The sequence below is a fragment of the Lacerta agilis genome, chromosome 10, assembly GCF_009819535.1.
Source record: "Lacerta agilis isolate rLacAgi1 chromosome 10, rLacAgi1.pri, whole genome shotgun sequence".
Taxonomy (NCBI): domain Eukaryota; kingdom Metazoa; phylum Chordata; class Lepidosauria; order Squamata; family Lacertidae; genus Lacerta; species Lacerta agilis.
The window spans coordinates 3,869,612-3,890,454 of NC_046321.1; the positions used below are offsets into that span (position 1 = coordinate 3,869,612).

At 45.5% G+C, this 20,843-nt stretch overlaps 1 protein-coding gene across 1 annotated transcript in view; it reads left to right on the plus strand.

Moving 5' to 3' along the window:
- STRIP2 (striatin interacting protein 2) overlaps positions 1-19,509 on the plus strand; it is a 44,480-nt gene extending 24,971 nt beyond the window's left edge. The window contains exons 9-21 of the mRNA XM_033162759.1: positions 1,373-1,558; positions 3,849-4,072; positions 4,755-4,820; positions 6,901-6,964; positions 8,231-8,302; positions 9,327-9,401; positions 10,572-10,669; positions 11,759-11,885; positions 12,765-12,865; positions 13,006-13,072; positions 15,457-15,561; positions 16,817-17,021; positions 17,836-19,509. Of these exons, the coding sequence (XP_033018650.1) occupies positions 1,373-1,558; positions 3,849-4,072; positions 4,755-4,820; positions 6,901-6,964; positions 8,231-8,302; positions 9,327-9,401; positions 10,572-10,669; positions 11,759-11,885; positions 12,765-12,865; positions 13,006-13,072; positions 15,457-15,561; positions 16,817-17,021; positions 17,836-18,086 (1,641 nt within the window). The 3' untranslated portion in view covers positions 18,087-19,509. The remainder of the gene's footprint in view (positions 1-1,372; positions 1,559-3,848; positions 4,073-4,754; positions 4,821-6,900; positions 6,965-8,230; positions 8,303-9,326; positions 9,402-10,571; positions 10,670-11,758; positions 11,886-12,764; positions 12,866-13,005; positions 13,073-15,456; positions 15,562-16,816; positions 17,022-17,835) is intronic.
- Positions 19,510-20,843: the final 1,334 nt, after the last annotated feature.

Genomic DNA, 20,843 nt, shown 5'->3' on the forward strand with positions numbered 1-20,843 from the left:
TTACAGGTGGGTAGCCGTGCTGGTCTGCCATAGTCGAAACAAAATAGAAAATTCTTTCCAGTAGCACCTTAGAGACCAACTGAGTTTGTTCTTGGTATGAGCTTTCGTGTGCATGCACACTTCTTCAGATACCTGAAGAATAGCTTTCGTGTGCATGCACACTTCTTCAGATATCTTAAGAAGTGTGCATGCACACGAAAGCTCATACCAAGAACAAACTCAGTTGGTCTCTAAGGTGCTACTGGAAATAATTTTCTATTCTGTTACATGCCACTCCGATCTCCAAGCGGCGAGAGATGTCGGGGGTTCCAGGCGCTTACCCAGAGCTCAGTTTCCTTATGTTATATTGGAAAAAAAACCTGCTCTCTTTCCCTTCTGGGGTATCCAAGAGCCCGTATAGAGCCCTTAAGTGGGTTCCCTATCGGTAGGAGAAAATAACAGAGGCCAACTGGAGTATATTGAGAAGCAAAGCAGCTAACAGCTCACCCATCTGACTGCGTTGCCCCAGCCACTCTGGGTGGCTTCCAACATATATAAAACACATAAAAACATAATAAAGCATTGCACATTAAAAAGCTTCCCATTAAAAAGCTTGCATGATTTTTGCGAGCTTAATTTTGTGGCCGGGGGGGGGAGGGGGGCTACCGAGTGGTGTGTCCTGGAGTTGTGTTTAGAACTCTCTAATTTCCCCAGATGGAGCAAAAATATCTCTCACACCATCAGCAACAGCTGGACAAGACAAGAGCACAGGGATTACTTTGCAGAAGCACATCAGTTCAGTCCTGCTGGATTTACTGTCAAATATTTATTTGTTCGTTACATTTGCCATGTCTCCGCCAATGTGGTGTAGTGGTTAAGAGCGGTAGACTCGTAATCTGGGGAACCGGGTTCGCGTCTCCTCTCCTCCGCATGCAGCTGCTGGGTGACCTTGGGCTAGTCACACTTCTTTGAGGTCTCTCAGCCCCACTCACCTCACAGAGTGTTTGTTGTGGGGGAGGAAGGGAAAGGAGAATGTCAGTCGCTTTGAGACTCCTTCGGGTAGTGATAAAGCAGGATATCAAATCCAAACTCCTCCTCCTCCTCCTCTTCCTTCTCCTCTTCTTCTTCTTCTTCTTCCAACAAATGGTGCTTCAGGACAAGCACGGTGGGCTTCTGGCTGACTGGGGCGACTGTGAGAACAAGATGCTGGGTGAAATGGGTCCCCTTTGGCCTGATCCAGACTCTTCTGATGTTCCAGTGGCGCCCTCTTGGGCTTGTGGGTGACCCCACCGCCCCCAGCTGCTCAGCTCAGGCTGTGTTGTTGAGGACCCACCTGGGACCAGCCTGCAGGGATGTTTTGACCTCTCTCTTTCTCTCTCTCTCGCCTCTGCAGTTCACCCTGGGAGGCTTTGACGCTCTGCAGGCCATGAAGGTGAAGAAGCGCCAAGAACTGGGCTTGCCCCCCCTGCCAGAGGACAGCATCCAAATCATGCGCAGCATGAGGGCAGCCTCTCCTCCTGCCTTCGCCATTGAGCTGGTGGAGCAGCAGCAGCAGAAGCGGGGGCACCGGAGCAGGAGGGTAGGAGATGGGAGCAAGGGGTGGGGCTCACCTTTCTAAGGCCAACCAGGACTGGGCAAAACCCAAGTTATATGTTGTTGTTTAGTCGTTTGGTCGTGTCCGACTCTTCGTGACCCCATGGACCAGAGCATGCCAGGCACTCCTGTCTTCCACTGCCTCCCGCAGTTTGGTCAGACTCATGTTGGTAGCTTCGAGAACACTGTCCAACCATCTCGTCCTTCGTCGTCCCCTTCTCCTTGTGCCCTCCATCTTTCCCAACATCAGGGTCTTTTCCAGGGAGTCTTCTCTTCTCATGAGGTGGCCAAAGTACTGGAGCCTCAGCTACAGGATCTGCCCTTCCAGTGAGCACTCAGGGCTGATTTCCTTCAGAATGGATAGGTTTGATCTTCTTGCAGTCCATGGGACTCTCAAGAGTCTCCTCCAGCACCATAATTCGAAAGCATCCATTCTTCAGCAATCAGACTTATTTATTGGTTCAGCTCTCACTTCAATATCTCTGGGGTCTCTGAAGCTGTAAAAGCTGCTGGTCAATAGATGGTGGTTAGCAAGTGTTTTCATCTGGAGATATTGCCATTGAGCATTTGCAGGTAATTGTGTTTGTCTCTTAAGATGGAATATGTATAAAATTCATCTTCTTCGTTTATCAGCTGGTCTAACGTTAATATATCCACATTCATCCACCTCTTCCACACGACCATTTCTTTCCTGATTTTTGATTTTTGCATAGCACACAAAATGCACAATTAGTAGTCTAGAAATAACCTGGAATGAATAAACGAGAAAGAAGTCCCTTTGAGCTCTGTGAGGCCTACTCCCAGGTAAGTGGGTAGGAAATTGCAGCCTTTGTCGAGGAAAGGCTACAAATGTATGACCACTTTCCTGGAAGTAGAGCCCATTTAACTCAGTGGGACTTCTGAATAAACATGCGCAAGATATGGATGCAAAGTTGTGTTCATTGAAGGAAGGCCGTCTTTAATGGTCCTTTGTTAAAATGATATTTTTAGAGGAGGCTTATAAAAAAGCCAAATGATACCCCCCCCTTAAAATGTTGCTTTTTTTTCGATAGCCAGTTAAGTGTCCAAACAAATGTAATTCTAACCTTCTACATCTCAAGGGCTGGACTAGAGCCACTAAAACAACAACAACCCAATTTGGTTTTTTTTTTTTGGGGGGGGGAGTTGCCTCACCCCTGTTTCCTCCCAACCAAATACAATCCAAATTAAGGCTAGACTTTTTTGGGGGGGGGGGAATGTTCAGGCTCTGACTTTGGTGAATCTCACTATGGGGCAGACAGGGAGAATACGTATCTAGGAGTCCGCTATCAGTTTTGCAGCCAGAGACGTGCGATAGCAACCCCCCCCCCCAACTTCTGCTGCCACGCCAAGCCTGCAATATTGGATACTGACTTTGCATGCTCGTGGTGGCAGTTTGTGGCGGCCCCCGTGTGATCGTAAGAACATCGGAAGGACCTGCTGGATCCCCAGGGGCAGGGGAGATGGGCAGCGGGGCCCTGAGCCGAAATGCTTCCCTTTCGCCAAAACTCAGAGCGGGACGTTCCAGCAGAAGTGGTGTGTGGGAATGTTTAGGAGTGTGGATGAGTATATATTATTTTATATATATCATCCCAGCTTGTGTGAGCAAGCTCCAAACTTAGCAGAGTTACATTCCCTTCTAAAACACAGCAGAGACGGTTGCATAGGCTTGCTAAAGCCTCTATAAGAAATATATATTCCTGGTATATTCCCCTTCTTCCCTCTTAAAAGCAAAGACACAACACAGTACTGATTATTAGATATAAAAGAGTTTACTTACAGTCATCCATGAGTTACAGTACAGGCTCAAAGAGGCAGATAAGCTTAGATAAATATATTTACATGTGGTGAAGCTGATTCCATAGGGGAACAGGCTTCACCTGTGCTCCTCTCAGATGCAAGCTGAGAGAGAGCATCCTGCTTGTTCAAAAGAGAGGCAAAATGGAGAGTGATCTTTGGGATCTTGTTCCCAGGTAAGACCACACCTACTTCTGGTTCCTGTAACTCAGTCCAGGTAAACAGGAAGTTAAGCCTGGAGGACTGAGTTACCTTCATGTCCACTCTAGCAATGTTGTGTTTGGCTGCTCTGTGTTTACATGCCACATGGTGGAGTGCCACGTCTTGGCGTTTCTGCCACCCGAGGCAGCTGCTTCATCCCGCCTCATGGGTGGACCGGCTCTGGAGGCAGCTGTGGATGGGCTACTCCTCTCTACCCAAACAGTCATTCTCCTCCTCCTTTTGCCTTCCGTTGCATGCAGCCTCTGATGAAGCAGGACAGCCTAGACATCTACAACGAGAGGGACCCTTTCAAGAACGATGAGGTGCTGGGGGATGAGGAGGAGTCCGATGACACCGACAACGGCATCGAAGGGGAGCTGGACCTCTTGGAGCGGGACACGGTCATCCAGGCCGTGTCGGCCCCACGCCCGCCTGTCGAGAGGGTCTCCTTCCCAAAGGGGCTTCCCTGGGCCCCCAAAGTCAGGTATTCCCACCCCTGGCACCTCCTACCCTTCAGAGTGAGATGCCATCCTGGGGCCTGATCCGTGCAAGGGCTTGGTAGTGGAACGGCTGCAGCAACTCAGGCCGCAGCTTTGAAATCTCCCTGCAAGGAGAAAGCTAGCACAGCAAGGGAGAGCAGACGAGACTGGTGTATTTGTCCCTGACGTGGTGGCGGTTTTCTGCTTGAAGTCAATTCCTAAATTCTGCTGTGTGGTTAAACCAGCCCTGGGAGAGGGGCGTCCTTCAAACTGTGTGCCCATATCCAAATTGTTGCAGTCCCCCCCCCCACAAAAAAAGAAAAAGAACTGGATGCAACTGGATTTTTCAAAGAGAATAAATAAAACAGTCAGGGAACATGGTTGGATCTGAAGTCCCCGAGGCTATTTGGGATGTGATGAGCACTTAATTTGCTTCTGTGCGAGAGCTGTGATGTACAGAGGCTTGCATGCTTATTGTGCTTGGCCTACAAACCCATATTCAGAATAAATCCTTTTCACCTCTGTGTGATGCCATCTGAACACAGATTGGCTGGAGGCAGAATGTTTTCTCTCAAGCTGCCTAGGGTCCCCCCAGCCTGCCCCATAATGTGTGGCGTGCTTTTGTTATATATTCCACCTCTGCCCCCACCCTGCTGCCGCCGCCGCAACCTACTGCTTGTCTTCCAGACAGAAAGACATAGAACATTTCCTGGAGGCGAGCAGAAATAAGTTCATTGGATTCACGCTTGGACGGTGAGTTCTCATTATGCATTTGGGGAGAGAAGTGTTGCACTTTGGGGGCTGTTTTTGGCTTCTTGAGATGAAGGTTTCTTCTTGACGTTGATCACTGATCGGGCTGCCGGCTGAATGGAGGAGGGACTCTTGTCTCCTAGGAGCTGGCTTGCATGTTGCAGAATAACAGTGGGCTTGCAACCATGCATGTTAGGGCTCTAATCACAGGGGTGGTGCGGCTTGATTGTCAGAAAACTGGACCTTTTGCTCCATGTGGTTTTCCCAACGAAAATCATTCCTTTCAGCAGAGCATCTAGGTTAGATTACTCCAACACGTTATACGTAGGGCTGCCCCTGAAGACGGTTCGGAAACTTCAGCCTGGTGCAGAAGTCAGCGTCCAGGTTGCTCACTGGGGCAAAACGGTTTGAGCTTACAGTGACAATTCTGGTCCGACTGCACTGGCTGCCAATTAGTTTCCAGGCCTAATTCAAATTGCTGGTTTTGACCTAGAAAGCCTTAAACCAGGCATAGGCACAAAAAGCCCTCCAGATGTTTTGGGACTACAACTCCCATGATCCCTAGCTAACAGGACCAGTAGTCAGGGATGATGGGAACTGTAGTCCCAAAACATCTGGAGGGCCGAGTTTGCCTATGCCTGCCTTAAACGGCTCAGGAGCACAAAACGTCAAGGACTGCCTCTCCCCACATGAACTGACCTGGATCCTGCAGTCATCATTTGTGTGTCTCCTTCTCGAGAGGTCCAGAGGTTGGCAATGAGAGAACAGGGCCTTTTCTGCAGTGTCTCCCCATTTGTGGAATGCTCGCCTTCATTACATATCTTTAGGTGCAAGGCAAAAACACCCTCTCTTCTCCCAGGCCTTTGGCTGATTCAGCCATCTACGGAAGACTGTGCCTTTGCGGGTGAAGTCAAACCATTGGAGAGCTACAAGCCCTGATGTGGCTGTAGAAACCGATACAGGAGAGACATGTTTTGTTGCAGCTGGGGCTGCTGAGGCATCTGGTTTCGCGGTTGCAGATTACCATGGCATTTCTTCTCTCTGCGCTCCTCCTGCAGCGCTTGCACTGCCTTGCCTCTGTGATTGAGGGGGGCCGGGGCCACACATCGTCATCATGCCATGCGTGCAGGCACTTCAGAAAAGGCCCGTTCTTGCGTTGCCACTCTCTCGAGAAGGAGGCACACAAAGAAGGGCCTGTGATGCTGACTGCAGGGTCTGGGTTCAAAATTACAGTGGTACCTCTGGTTATGAACTTAATTCGTTCCGGAGGTCTGTTCGTAACCGGAAATTGTTCTTATCCTGAGGCGTGCTTTCGATAATGGGGTCTCCCGCTGCGTACGCGCACGCTGCTGGAGCGCGACTTTCACTCGCATCCCGGGGCAAAGTTTGCTACCGGGAACAGCTACTTCCGTGTTAGCAGAGTTCGTAACCCAAAGCGTTCGCAAGGAGGACGGTTCGTAACCAGTATTAATGTATATGGTATATTGTATCTGGTGTATTCATACCACGAGAGCAAAGACTATTCTGGAAGGGTATTTTTTTTTAACCTTCCAGACAGTACAAATAAGGGGAATGCATTTAAACGGGCTAACATAAAAACTCTACGATATAAAAAAATAGTTTGGCATCATTTCATGACGAAGCCACAAACCTAAGTAAGCAGATGAGCATACCGAGGGCTGAATAGGATAACGTTTTTGAAATTCATGATCTAACAGCCTCTGTTTGATGAAAGAGAAAATACGTAACTCATTCAGTAAGAGGAGAGAATCTGTTGCAATCCCTGTTCGTTTGTGTTTAAAGGTAATTGCAGAAAACCATGTAAAATTAGGCCAATCTGTCAGTAAGTTAGTAGGCTCTCTGAGTCTGTGCTATATTTTAACAGTGCAAATGATTGAGAGGTACAGAAACAAACAGTGCCTTGCACGTTCGATGTTGTGTGGTCCACAGCTTAAAAAAAAAGAAAAAGTGATGCAAGGTGGTTATTTGATAAGAGAGATAAACTGCACTATGAATAATTAGATGATGGTTTGATACTAAGCCTCTCAATTCCTGCCCCCTATCTCCCCCCTCCCTCTTTCAGGGACACAGATACCTTAGTGGGGTTACCACGCCCCATTCATGAAAGTGTGAAGACCCTAAAACAGGTAAATTCTAACTTTGGCGCTTACGTGATGGCTCCTCTCCAGGGTGGATAAAATCAATGATTTTTTAAAAAATAATCAAAAAAATCGGATTTTTTTATTTAAATCGGATTTTTTTGATTTAAATTGGAATTTTTTTTTAAATAAAATGCTTTTTGAGGAAAATATATTACCATCCAAAGGTTATTCAATCATGAAATAAATATTAGTTTTTTAATTATGTAGAATAAGGCTGTATATGTTTAATTTTTTTGGTAAATAAATTCCATTAATCCATTCACAATGTCATTTATGCTCTTCCAGAGGTTTTTGTATGATTATTGGGCAGTTTCTCTGCCTACAAGATATTATCACAGATGCTTGGTTTACTTTTGCAGTTCTCAAAACTGAATTTGACTCAGCAGAGATCACATGCCTCTTCTTCACAGCAAAAATGTTATAACATGAACAGAGTTGAAAAAAATACCTTAATCCTATTGTTCTACAAACCTATGAATACAGAATCAACCCCTTCAGTGCTAAGTTTCAAGAAGTTCAGTGAATAGAATAGAAACAATATTTTTTCTGATAGTTTGGAGTGGAATGGATCTAATAAATCTATTTAAATTGTTATTATTAAGGTAATGATTATTTTTCTCCTTCCTAAGTACAACAGAAAAGTTGTCCAAATATGAATGATTAACCTATTAAACTGGGGATAAAAAAAACTAATATGAAAAGCTGTTATTCTAAAAATCTTCATCTACTTGCATATTAAAGTTATACCAGCAAGAATTAGTCTTTATGTAGAAAACTGTGAATTAAATCAAGCCTACTGACTAGTGATTTAAATCGTGATTTAAATCAGTTTGATTTAAATCAAATCCACCCTGCTCCTCTCTCTCTCATGGTGGGTTTTGTGGGGTGGGGGACTTGTCCGTTACGCAACTAGTCCCTCAGTCATTGCTGCCACTGTGTCTGAAGATATCTTGGGCCACCTTACAGAGGGACTCTCAGCAAAGCCTTCGGAGCCATGGGATTATGCACTAGTGTCCTTCCCATGGCTCCTGGTCTTGAAAGACTTTGCCTAGAAGTTCCAGCTAGCTGGTCTGCAATGCCTCTAGTTCTTCTTCTGCTCACCTGCCATGGTGGTGCAATGAGAAAGGAACCAGAGGGTGCCCTCCACGCCGGGGGTGTCGGATAATCACATTGGGGCTGCCTATTGGTTTGCCGCTCAAGTTGCCGTGATCTTTTGACCGAAGGCTCCCGTTTGCATCTTGTCCCCCCCAGCATAAATATGTCTCGATCTCCGAAGTCCAGATCAGGAATGAAGAGGAGATGGCGAAGTGTCCCATGTCTTTGGTAAGCTTCCTGCTGAGTCTGCCGCACCCCAGTTTTTCAGAACAGCAGCGTAAACCTGCTCCTAAATCTCGTTCTAATTGACGTGAAAATGTACAAGAGGAAAGTTCCCAAATCTAGAAGGATGTATGGGGCATTTATTGGATGAATTAAAAAAAAAAGGGACACTCCCTCAACAGAAATGCAAGGATGTGTTCTAGAGAGACTGGTCTGCCTAGTCCAGCATCATCTGTGCTCTGCTCTGCTGTGCTCTGACTGGCAGCAGCTCTCTGTGGTCTCCAAGCAGAGGATGGTCACTCCTAGCCCATCTTCAACACATTGTTTAATTGGATTGTTTAACTGCCTGCAACCTCTGCCCCTAAACTATGCTTCCCTTGTACGCCCCAGCAGGGATTTAAGTCCTGGACTGTCAGACTGAAGGTCTGATGCTGTGGCAACTGAGCTGTTCAGGAACTTAGAAGTTCCCCCTCTCGGGTTAGTGTAGAGCTGTCTTAGCATTGTTTAGAGAGACCCAATGAATGGATTTCCCCCCGCGACCAGGGCTGGTTGGATAACTCTGGGCTGTATCCAGCTAACACATTCCATTAGTGCCAGGATTTCTACTTGAGCAATGGGACTTCTTCCCCTCCTCCCCACTGTGTGTGCCATGCGCCTTCCCCAACTCTGCTCTAGTGGGTTAGGGGGACCCCCTAAAACAGATATAGGGGGACCCCCTAAAACAGATTTAGGGGGCTTGCAGGGGGAGGGAGTGCTGTTTTGAAAGTGGAAATCCTTGTGCTTATGGGACTCCTTTTCTTGGGGCTGGAAGTGTGGAGAGTTTTCAAATTCCACACCGGCGTTGGGGATCTGCAGGAAAGCGCTGGCATCTTTAGAAAAGTAGAAGTATCAGCCTGCAAGTGGAGCTGCCCCTTTCCCTGCCTTGTACCTCCTTTTGTTTCCTGCTTGGTTTGGGAAATGGCGTGACTGCTGCACTTCACAGCCTTCCCTTCCCATCTCTCCCTCCTGTATCTGGCCTGTTGTGCTTCAGGGGGAAGAGGACGTGCAGGAGACCCCCTGCGAAATACTCTACCGGGTGATGCTGTACAACTTGCCACAGTACATGGTGGGTATCAACTGTCTGCGTGCAGGAGGGAAAATGAGGATCGGGACCTTTGCAGTGCTGAGACGTAGCGACGGGGAAAGGGCATTGGCGAATCAGCTCAATTGTGTGCCGTTTGCAGTTGTGGCACACTGGATTACATTGAATGATTGGTTGCGTTCATGTCTCGCCTTTTCTCCAAGGAGCTCGTTGTGGTGTGGCACGGTTCTCTCCCTTTCCCATTTTATCCTCACAACAGCCCTGCGAGGTAGGTTAGGTTAAGAGACAGTGACTGCAGCCAAGGTCACCCAGTGAGGAGAGTTTTGAACCCAGACCTTCCCAAGTCCTAGTCTGAAGCTGTAAGCACCGTACCACTTTGGCCCTAGCATCTCGGCAAAGACAGGGAACATTTGACCTCCAGGGAGCTTGCTGCACTCCGGCTCCCATCAGCCCCAGCTAGCATGGATGATGGGAGCTGGAGTTTAACATCTCTGAAGGGCCACTTCTTCTCTAGGCAGTGAATAAACAGGTGCTTATTCCACTGGGGGCTGGAGTGAGTGTTGCTGTGGCTCCTCCAGGAGATAGGCAGAGCTAGTGGTAGTCACTTCAGTTTAGGGACTTGCAGCTAACAGTGCAATGCTGCACCCAGCTACCTGGGAGAAAGCACCACTGAATTTAATGGGACGCTTTTGACTCTACAGGGACAGGGAACAATATAAAGCCTGACCCAAAGCTGCTGGCTACCTGTCTGCTACCTGTCTGCTCTCCTTGGGTAGACTAGAGGTGGGCAGCCTCACACCCAGGGGCCAGATTCCGGCCTCCAGGCCATACCCCTCCTGGACCATGTCCCTCACCTTCCCGGCTTTGTACCACTGAGAATTTTTGCCTGGCTGGAATGCGAACCCTGATAATGCTTCTTGCTTGCATGGATGGGGAATACAGAAGGGTGTGTGAGTGCAGGCAGACAATAGCCTATTGTAGAAAGGTAAAATTTACTCCTTTCGTTCCGCCCACTTTTGCCTCTGGGCACATCCACTGCTGCCATGCAGCTCTCAGGAGGTTGCCTGGACCTTGGGCTGCAAACACTTAGATTCTGGGGGGTCCTAGAAGGTGCAGGAGGGGAAGGGAGGATTCTGTAGGTTTCCTAAAAATGCCTGATTTGGGGTCTGGGGCGGGTGTTACCCCCTGCTACAGATAGCTCTGCTGAAGATCCTGTTAGCTGCAGCGCCAACTTCCAAAGCCAAGACGGACTCGATCAACATCCTGGCCGACGTGTTACCTGAGGAGATGCCGTAAGTGCTTGACTGATAAATCACCTGCTGGGTGACATCCATGTAATCTCTCAGCGAGCTTGAGCTTGGCAATGGGCGAAGGTCCGTCAGGTTTCTGTGATGGATGTTGCACACTTGTTGCAGATCAACTTTGTACCTTCACTCCTAAACAGTGTGGTCCTTCACCTTTCTCTTGGGAGTCAGGCTTACCCATTTGAGACATGGTATTTTTGAATGTACACGCGAGTGTCTTTTTCCTCATGTTCCTTCGTTGCAATGCTGAATCCTCAGAAGGCTGTGCCAGGGTTTAATATATCCCTACAGAGCAGCAATAATACCAAATTCATTAGGATTTGCAGGCAGTAATAGAAGAGAAGCCTGGTAAAAGCTGTAGCAGTGGTTGGCATGCTGGAATATGGCCCCAGTGGACCTTCTGACTGCATTTAGGCTCTGCTAGTACTCTTAAAATCTGTGTACCATCTTATACCCACAGGTCTCATGGCAGTTCACAATTCTCTATCAGTTAATGAGAAAATAAATTACATTTAAAATTAGCAAAATGGAGGGAAATTCTCATGGATGAGGTTTGCCAAGTTGCACTAACCTTCCTTTCTGTGGGGCTTTCTTGGGTGACCTTTTTTTCCTTCCACAAATCATTGGGCAGCCTCACTTGGGTGCCCTTGCTTCCTCACAACCCCACAGCATCCTTAATTGTTGTTACAAAGAAAGATGGTGAAATGCAACCGTTTGCTTTTAAATAACAATGTCAGAAATCTTAGCAGGCAGAATTGCGGTGAACTGCTAGCCTGAAGTAGGAATCCCATCAAAGGAAAGAAGTACCTGGCCTCTGCTTGATTATCCATCTTTTTCATCATTTTTCTCATTCTCTGACTTCTGGTGTGCCAGAGATGGGGAACCTCTGGCTCAGGGGCCAAATCGGCCATCCAGGCATCTCTGATTGGTCTTTGAGACTTTCCCCAGCCCTCACCTTTCACTGCACCTGCTTCACACCCTCCCTGTGTTGTTGTTGTTTGCCTGGATTTTGAACTGGGTAGACACTGAACTGCTTTTAAGTTTCTTCATCCTTTCCCCCACCCCTTTCTGGGTTAGCATCACAGTCCTTCAGAGCATGAAACTGGGGATCGACGTGAACAGGCACAAAGAGATCATTGTGAAGAGCATCTCGGCCTTGCTTCTCCTGCTCCTGAAGCATTTCAAGCTGAACCACATTTATCAGGTGCGTCTTCGGAGCATTAATAAGGCAGACTTTTGGTCCCTTTTCCTCCCAGCTTTCTTAGATTGGTGTTTGCATTTGGGGTTCCCTATTATCTGTGGTTCTCTTAAGAGTGGTTCTTCAGGCTGGCGTTTCGTTTTGCAGGTGCATTCCGCAACCTGTCATTGATGCAATAATACTGCAGGAGAGGTGGATTTATACTGGACCTTCCACACACATAATTCTGCTTTATTGGTTGCACTTTGATGCTCCCCCAATGTTATCACATCATTGCTGTCTGGAGGGGCACTCTTGTGCTATTGCACAACAAAAGGAGGAACACCCCCCCCCAACAGAAACATCTGTGGTATAAAGAGTTGCAGGATGAATGGGGGGCAGAGGAAGTCGCATGATTTCAGGAGGAAGCTATGGGACGTGAGCCGAGTGGAAACAAAGCAGTATGAGACACACACCCCATGTTCGCAGCCATAAATAGTATTGAAAGCAGGATTATGTATAACCACTCTCCACTGGTGTACAGAACAGGTTCGGGGTGAATGGGGTGGTCTTTGGGGCTACCAGGTGGGCTTTTAGGAGCTGGCAGCAATGGCCAGCAGTCAGTCCTTGGGATGTAGTTTAGGAAGGCATTTTACTTCCATAAAAGGGTTTGACTGTGAGACCAAAAACAGCTTTAAGGACATGTTGCAGCTGCCAGGAGGACTGTGCTAAGCCTTAAATGTGGGGAAGGAGAGGAATTGGAAGTGGTCCCATGTGAAACTTGACTGTCTGAAGAGACATGTCCAGAAGCAAATATTGGTAGTAGCCGTGTGTGTGTGTGTGTGTGTGTGTGTGTGTGTGAACCCCCTTTCCTGTTTCATACTCTGGACTCCCTTCTCTCTCCAGTTTGAGTATGTCTCTCAGCACCTGGTGTTTGCCAACTGCATCCCATTGATTCTGAAGTTCTTCAACCAGAATATCATGTCCTACATCACTGCCAAAAACAGGTAGTGCCTGCATGAAAGTTAATCTCCCATCCCTCCTGGAAACACAGAGGCAATTTTAAACCTGATGCTTTGACACCTGTCTGTAATGGCAGTGAACTGATGCATGTGTGTGTGTGTGTCTCCTTTGATTTCCCCTGAAGCATCTCTGTCCTGGATTATCCCTCCTGCACGGTCCATGAGTTACCAGAACTCAACGCTGAAAGCTTGGTAAGGACAACGACGATTACTCTTCACATCTGTTGCCTGTGGGCTAGGCAAGCTACAATCTCGGGGGCCTCCATTTGCTCTCTGTAAAATGGGATTAATAGCGCACTTGCTGATCAATTCCAAAGCCCATATTAAACCTACCAAACTGTCATAAAATAGTGTACAAGATTTCAAGTTTCCCAGAACTCTTAATCAGACTGCCATATTACCAATAGTATGAAAAAAGGCAACACGTGGACCAAATAATGTAGGGCAAAATGTTTCTTTATAATGTCAAATAATATGCAGCGAAATTTCTTTATAATGTCAAATAATATGCAATGAAGACAGCATTGGACTCTTGTTGATGCTGAGCATTATCCTTTATATGATCCTTTATATGATTGATTAGATGTATATATTCTGTTTTGTTATTCTTTATAGTTATGAACTGAATAAGATTACATCGAAACAGTGTACTTATCCGGAATGCTGTCTTCATTGTATATTATTTGACATTATAAAGAAATTTCGCTGCATATTATTTGACATTATAAAGAAACATTTTGCCCTACATTATTTGGTCCACATGTTGCCTTTTTTCATATCCTGCTTGTAGTTTGCAACACAGGGGTATCTTTTTTGTATGTATATTACCAATACTAACTGAGAGCAGCTCTCCAGGATTTCAGACAGGGAACACGCCTTCAAAAAAGAAGAAGACGGGAAAGGGTGTGGCGTTCTGGGGAAAACGACTTTGGCAATCCCTCCTGCCATTGATCCCAAATGGGCTTCGACTATACGTGATTTTGGCTTTGGGTGCAATCCCCAGAGCCTAACCCCTGTGTAAGCTGCAGGCTTACTTTAGTAAGCAAGCAAGATGATTTATGCCTCTGCCTCTTGAAAAAATTAGGCTTGTTTGTGTGTCTCCACCCCCTTGGAATCCACACTTGCTAAAGTGCAAACTGGGCCGTGAGTGGCAATTTCAAAGGGCTCCATGAGGATGTCTCCTGCACACTGAAATGAACAGGCTGTCTATTTTAAGAGGGTTTGTTGCTGGGCTATGGATTGTTCTAATGGTTAGGGAATTTGAGAAATACTCTTCCCTACTGCCATCAAAGTGCTGAACCCTGAAGCAACAGTGACCTCTAGTGGCTTACTAAGTGAACTGACAGTGGTTAATGATTCCTTTGCAGGTTTTCTTGGGGCCAAACTTCCCACAAAAGATCAGTTTGGGGTTTTTTCTAGTCTTTAAGCTGCCTTGGGTCACTAGAATTGTATTGGCACTGCCATCTCCAAGATTCACTGCCTAATACAGAGTTCTGATGTTGGCTAGTTAAGAGGGCCACCAGGTCTGGTCCATTCCACAGATACCAGGAGAGCGATGCTGCTAATCTGCATTACATTGACTAAGCCTTGATTGAATATTTAATTTCTATACTGCTTAATATATTGAAAATAACCCAAAGCATTGCTCTGTCCTTTTCCTGCCTTGGCCTCCAAAAGCCCATTTCCATTGAAGGTCCCATTTGTATTATACATTTAAAGCAGTTTCATGATTTCCCCCCAAAGAATCCAGGGAACTGTAGTTTGTTAAGGGTGCTGAAAGTTGTTAGGAGACAACCCCCCCCCCCATTCCACTCAACAGAGCTTCATTCCCTGGAGTGGTTTGGCAATCAATCTCACTTCCACTGGAACTCTTAAGAGTGCATTTCTGCACGCTTTCGCAGACCTGAATTTGATGCACAGATAGTGTGCTTAAGAGATTCTCCTGGTTCATCTTAAAGGTCATGATAGAACATAGGTATGAATGCATTTATTAGTTGTGCTGGGCCCAGGCTGCTTAAAGCTTTATCTTTTTTTTTTTTTTAATAAGAATTTATTAAAATTTTCAAATAAACAACACAAAAAATATAAACATACAACATACAACTACAAATCACTACAACAAAAATACAAAATACAAATTACACCTAACTACACATAAAATAATAAAAAATAAAACTGCTTCAAACTGTACTAAACTTATTCAAGTCTTACTTGGTGGACTTCCTCAAGCCCTCTCTTCAGTGTTCATTTCCAATATACTTTAGTAACTTTGTAACTACTTTAAATCTTCTTTAAAACTTATCTACCTCATTATTAATACCTATTAATCCAAACTTATTTTAATAATACAAAATTCTCAATTCCTACATCTACCACAAACATCCTATTATATCTTAACCTATTATTGCTATCGCCTCAACTATCCATTGATTCCCTTCAAATCTCTATCTTTTCACGTTTCTTTAAATAGTCCTTAAATTTCTTCCACTCTTCTTGGAAGAAGAGTGGTGCTTAAAGCTTTATCAGTCCTTACTAGCCTATTCATGTTGTGACTGCTTCCTTCCCCCTCGTTGCAGGAAGTGGGGGACAACAACCAGTTCTGCTGGAGGAACCTCTTCTCCTGCATCAACCTGCTGAGGATCCTCAACAAACTGACCAAGTGGAAGCATTCCAGGACGATGGTGAGGTGCCAGCTGGCTGAACTAGCCTATGAAGATGTTACACGCTGAGCTGACCTGCTCCCGCAGTGTGTGCCGTGAGACCAAATATGTAATGAAATAATGATTCTTCTACTCCAGTGTATCTAGAGAACAGAGCTTGAGCTGGCAATTTATGTGACACCACCCCCAGCAATGCAGATGGCTTCAACTTTCCAAATTTCATGTGGGTTTTAGAAACCCGTATTTCAGATGGCTCTCCTGTATCAGTCTCTACAGCCACAGCAGACGCCATAACTTTCCAACAGTTTGACTTCACCTCCAAAGGTGTACTCCTCCTTTGTCTCTTGAGGCAGACAGATGCCAACAGCAGAAACACATTTTTCACATGGCTTCCCCCCCCCCCTAATTTTAGAGATTTATTTCATGGGATTTAAATGTTGTGTGTGTGTGTGTATTTTAATGTACTGCTCCGGAAACTAAAGATTTGCAAGCTTAACAAAATAGGACATTCTTCTGTTGATCCGAACCAGCAGATTGCCAACACAGATTGCCAGGGCCCCCAGACCCTGAGCTTTCACTTTTTAAATAAGTCTCTCTAGTCCTCCCAGGGAAAAGGTTGTGAAGTAAAATGTGCAGGTACCCTTTTAGGCAATTCCTGTGAAATGAACCAGCCTGGCCAATGAGTGAAGTCAGAGCTGTGAGTGATAAATGAGTTGTTTGGACACCAGGAAATAGGAATCCCTGGGGTCCTGAAGAGCTGCTGTTTCCCTCTCCCACTTAGTGCACTTTTCCTGATTCCCTCTTATTTAATCCCTACTCATCAGCTGATGAATGGGGATCAACTCCTGCTGCCTTGGCTGTGGGGTCCTGTTCCCTACTGGGAACAGCGCATGTAGCCAATGCAGGATGTAATCCTGTCCTTGGGCCCATGAGGAGTGATGTCAGCTGGTGTGTGGGCGGGCATGGTTTGGGTAACACAGCCGCCTCCCCAGGTAGGTCAGGATACCAGGATGGAGGTTTCCTGTTCCTGTTCTTGGTCTATGCTAGCTGGCAGCAGCTCTCCGGGATTTCCAGGATCCCCAGTGCTACCTGGAGATCCCGGGGTTGGGATCTTCAGCTTGCAAAGCAGATGTTTTACCATATCTTGCTGGGTTTCCTTTTTCCACTCATACTGAAGGCCTTAAGTGTATTGTTTGCCTGTTCCTGCAATCATTAAGAACGTCCTAAGGATTCTTAAAATAAATGCTCCGTTGCTTCCTGTTTGGTATATCGGTAGATGTTGGTGGTCTTCAAGTCTGCTCCTATCCTGAAACGGGCTCTGAAAGTCAAGCAAGCCATGATGCAGCTGTACGTCCTGAAGCTGCTGAAGATCCAGACCAAGTATCTCGGGCGCCAGTGGAGGAAGAGCAACATGAAGACAATGTCCGCCATCTACCAGAAAGTGCGCCATCGCATGAACGACGACTGGGCTTACGGCAACGGTGGGTGTTGCAAATGTCTTCCTTACCTGAAAGGGTGATGCTGGTTTTGGCTGAGCATTCTGTGGGCATTCCTCATCTCTATATCACCCACTAAACCAGGTATGGCCAAACTTGGCCCTCCAGCTGTTTTGGGGCTACAATTACCATCATCCCTGACCACTGGTCCTGTTAGCTAGGGATGATGGGAGTTGTAGTCCCAAAACAGCTGGCGGGCCAAGATTGGCCATGCCTGCAAACATTTGATCTGTCTCTCTTGCTTGCACAGGGCACCAACCATGCTGTCCCTCCAGGTGTTATTGTGTCATAAACTCCATCAGGTCAATGTGGTTTAGCAACTTTCAGGTGTATTGACTTAGCTGGGCTCCTTAACTGCAGATTTTAAGACATGATGTTCCCTTCGCTTATGTAGTGTCCCATTTCGGGTACTTTCCATTGTGACCCTCTGAAGCTGCCTTATACAGACTTAGTTTGCTTTTCCATTTAGCCTCTGACTGGCAGTGGTCTCCAGGAGTTTAGAGATCAGAGACCTTTCTCAGTACCAACTACCTGAGATGTCTTAACTGGAGAATCTAGGGATTGGGACTGGGACCACTGGCATGAAATGCATATATTCCCCCCAGTAATGATGAAATGACTCATTCTTGGGGCCACTAGGAATCCAAGGGTGTCACTCCAAAGACCATATTGACACCATGAGTCTCAACACTGACAGAGCTGTGGGCTCAGGCCCAACCCAAAAGAGGTTGTTCTGTATTACCAGAAAGAACACATTCCACTTTTCATATTGGCTCTCTCTTGTCTTGTTGGCACATAGATATCGATGCTCGGCCCTGGGACTTCCAAGCTGAAGAATGCACTTTACGAGCCAATATTGAAGCCTTTAATAGCCGGAGGTATGATAAATCCCAGGACTCTGAATTTGCTCCAGTGGACAACTGCTTGCAGAGTGTGTTGGGGCAGCACCTGGACCTTCCTGAAGATTTCCATTACTCTTACGAACTATGGCTGGAGAGAGAAGTGTTCTCACAGCCCATCCGCTGGGAAGAACTATTACGCTATCCGTGATGGCACTGGGAAGCTTAACCTGAACCAAATGCCGTCTTGGTCTCTCCAGATAATAGGTGCTGTGTCCTGGGGGAAAGGGCTGATCCTTCTGTGTTTGGGGGTACTTATATCTGGCAGGAAACTTTTTAGGGTGAGTTGAAATGCTAAACACCTTAAAAATGCCCTCAACTTTGCAAGAATCTTCCCTTTTCTCCCTGACTGCTTCAATCTACTGTACATGGGCCTGAAGGTAGCAACAGAAGTCCTGGTTCTGATCCATTTACACTGATCTATCTTGAATATTATATATTTAAATATCTGGCATTGATGAGCTTTCCTTTCCTGCTTGCTTTCATGTGATGGTTGTTGTGTGTGCCAAGTTGTCCAAGACTTGAGTCACTACCATGCACAATTCACGTTTCTAAATATCTCAGCAAATGTGTACCTTTTAAAAAAACTTGCAACACTCCATGCAGTTTGCTTCCCTAGAAACTGCAAACTCCGCGGTTCATAAAAAGCAAGCTGTAAGTGTCAGACTGGCTCCCAGCTATATTCCAAAGAGCATCCGGGCATGAAAACTACGAATGGGAGCTATTCCTTTAATAGAAAACAGTGCATACAGAAGCAGTTGGGGGGGAGGGATCCAGTTGCAAATTAAGCAAGTTTCTCCATCCATGTCTAGAATGAAAAATTATTTGTGCAGTTTTCCTCATGTTGCTTTCATGTTGCTTCCATGAGCTCTACTTATTCACATTGTGAGAAATGTTCTGCTTGTTCACGTTTTAAGGATGTCTTCGTACATCACTAAACCTGCCCCCCAGGGGACCTTCTGTGGGTGTGAGAGATTGTTGTGCCAGAAATGAGGCCAGAATCAAACCCTAGGCCCAGTCTGGAAACATTGAGGTTTAATGTAAAGCTGTGTGTACTTTGTGTGTGCAAAAAGACATTTCAACAGGTATAATGTATAACACACAGCAAAGCCTTTTTCTCTGTAAAATACAAGTAAGAGGATTTTAGTTCCTTCTTATTTTTTGTACTCCTGTATGCATTGGCCAATGTTCTCCCATGCTACCTCTTAAAGGCACAAAAGGATACCCACAAATTACTCCAATCAGTATCTGTGGAAACATGCAAACATATTAAATAAAAGAGTAGCACATATATTTCACTCCCTGCTAGATGTTTGAATGCCAGAGATTGTTCCATAGTTCATTGGTATGAATGGGAGCCAGATACCTATCTGGTAAAGCACCTGCCCTCTATACACCCCCTTGCAACTTTAAGCTTCCTATTTAATGTGAGAAAATTATAAACACGAGTTCCCAGAATACATGTATTCTCTCTGTTGCTGTGGAGTGAGAAGGTTTGTTTCCTAGTGTGCATCGAGACAAAGCATTTTTCAAGGAAATGGCCATATGAAGTCAGTCCAGTTTTTAAGCACAAGTTGTAACCAAGAATAAAAAACTACCTACTCTTCAAGGATGTTTGTGTGTGTGTGTGTTCTTTCACGTTGTTCATTTTAATGATTTGTAAAAAGATCACCACATATGCATTCACATGAACTCAGGAGGGAAGTTTTAAGCTACTGTACAATTTTCAATACGAATTTTAAATGCTCCAGGGACTAACGTGGTATTAGACATGTGCAGTTAGTTCCAGCAGCAAGTCCAACAATAAATGCTAGTATGAACGTGCAATTATTATTATTATTATTAGGCTGGCAACATCTCTGATTGCATTCTGGGGCTTCCTTAAACCATGCAGCTCAAAGTCGGCCTTTTCAGATAATATGATTTCAGTTACAGTCCTGGTCATGCCGGGCTGGTGCAGCTGCATTGTGTGTATATTGCCGTATATATATATATTTTGGGAGAAAAGTAAGATTTGTAAATAACAGAGAGAGACAAAGAAACACTGTCAGCTCACACTTACAATTAACCGCCCCCCCTGTACAATTGAAAACGTTTTCAAACTTTTAAAAAACTGATAATTTAATTGTTTTATTCTTAATAATAATAATAATAATTTATTATTTGTACCCCGCCATCTGGCTGGGTCACCCCAGCCACTCTGGGCGGCTTCCAACACATATTAAAATACATTAAAATATCACAGATTAAAAACTTCCCTAAACAGGGCTGCCTTCAGTTATTTTCTGAATGTCAGGTAGTTGTTTATCTCATTGACATCTGATGGGAGGGTTTGGGTTGTTATTTTTCTTTACAGTCAAGCGGTATATAGTTTATGAAATTGACATTAATATGAGCAGACCAATCGGTACCCTAATGAGCTTATAAGATGTATGTATTATAAGATGTATTATAAGATGTATGTTCAAGATCTTAGTGGTGGGATCTTAAGACCACCAAGTAGTAGTAGGTGGTGCATGTTTTCTCTCCCATCCTTGCCACCACAACTGTTTGCAGGGTCCACGTCCCCTGGGCCCACCTACAATAATCCCCACACGCCACAGGAATACAATTTTAACTGTGTGCCAATGTCCACAAATGCCAATGATTCCTCAGAGTGAATAGGAACAGTAATTTCTGAGGGGAGAAAAGGCGACGCAAGGCAGGCCCTCAACATATACCTAAAGAGGCATGATTACATCGCCATATGCTGTTATATCTTAATCAGTGAGACTCAGTGAGAGGTGGTGTAGAAATGTTTCGAGCAAAAAGGTAATGAATAAAAGCTCTGTGGGTGCGTGAGCGAGTTTGTGTATTTTGTAGGCAGTTTTTGTATCGCTAAAAGCCAATGACAAGAAACTGAATATAC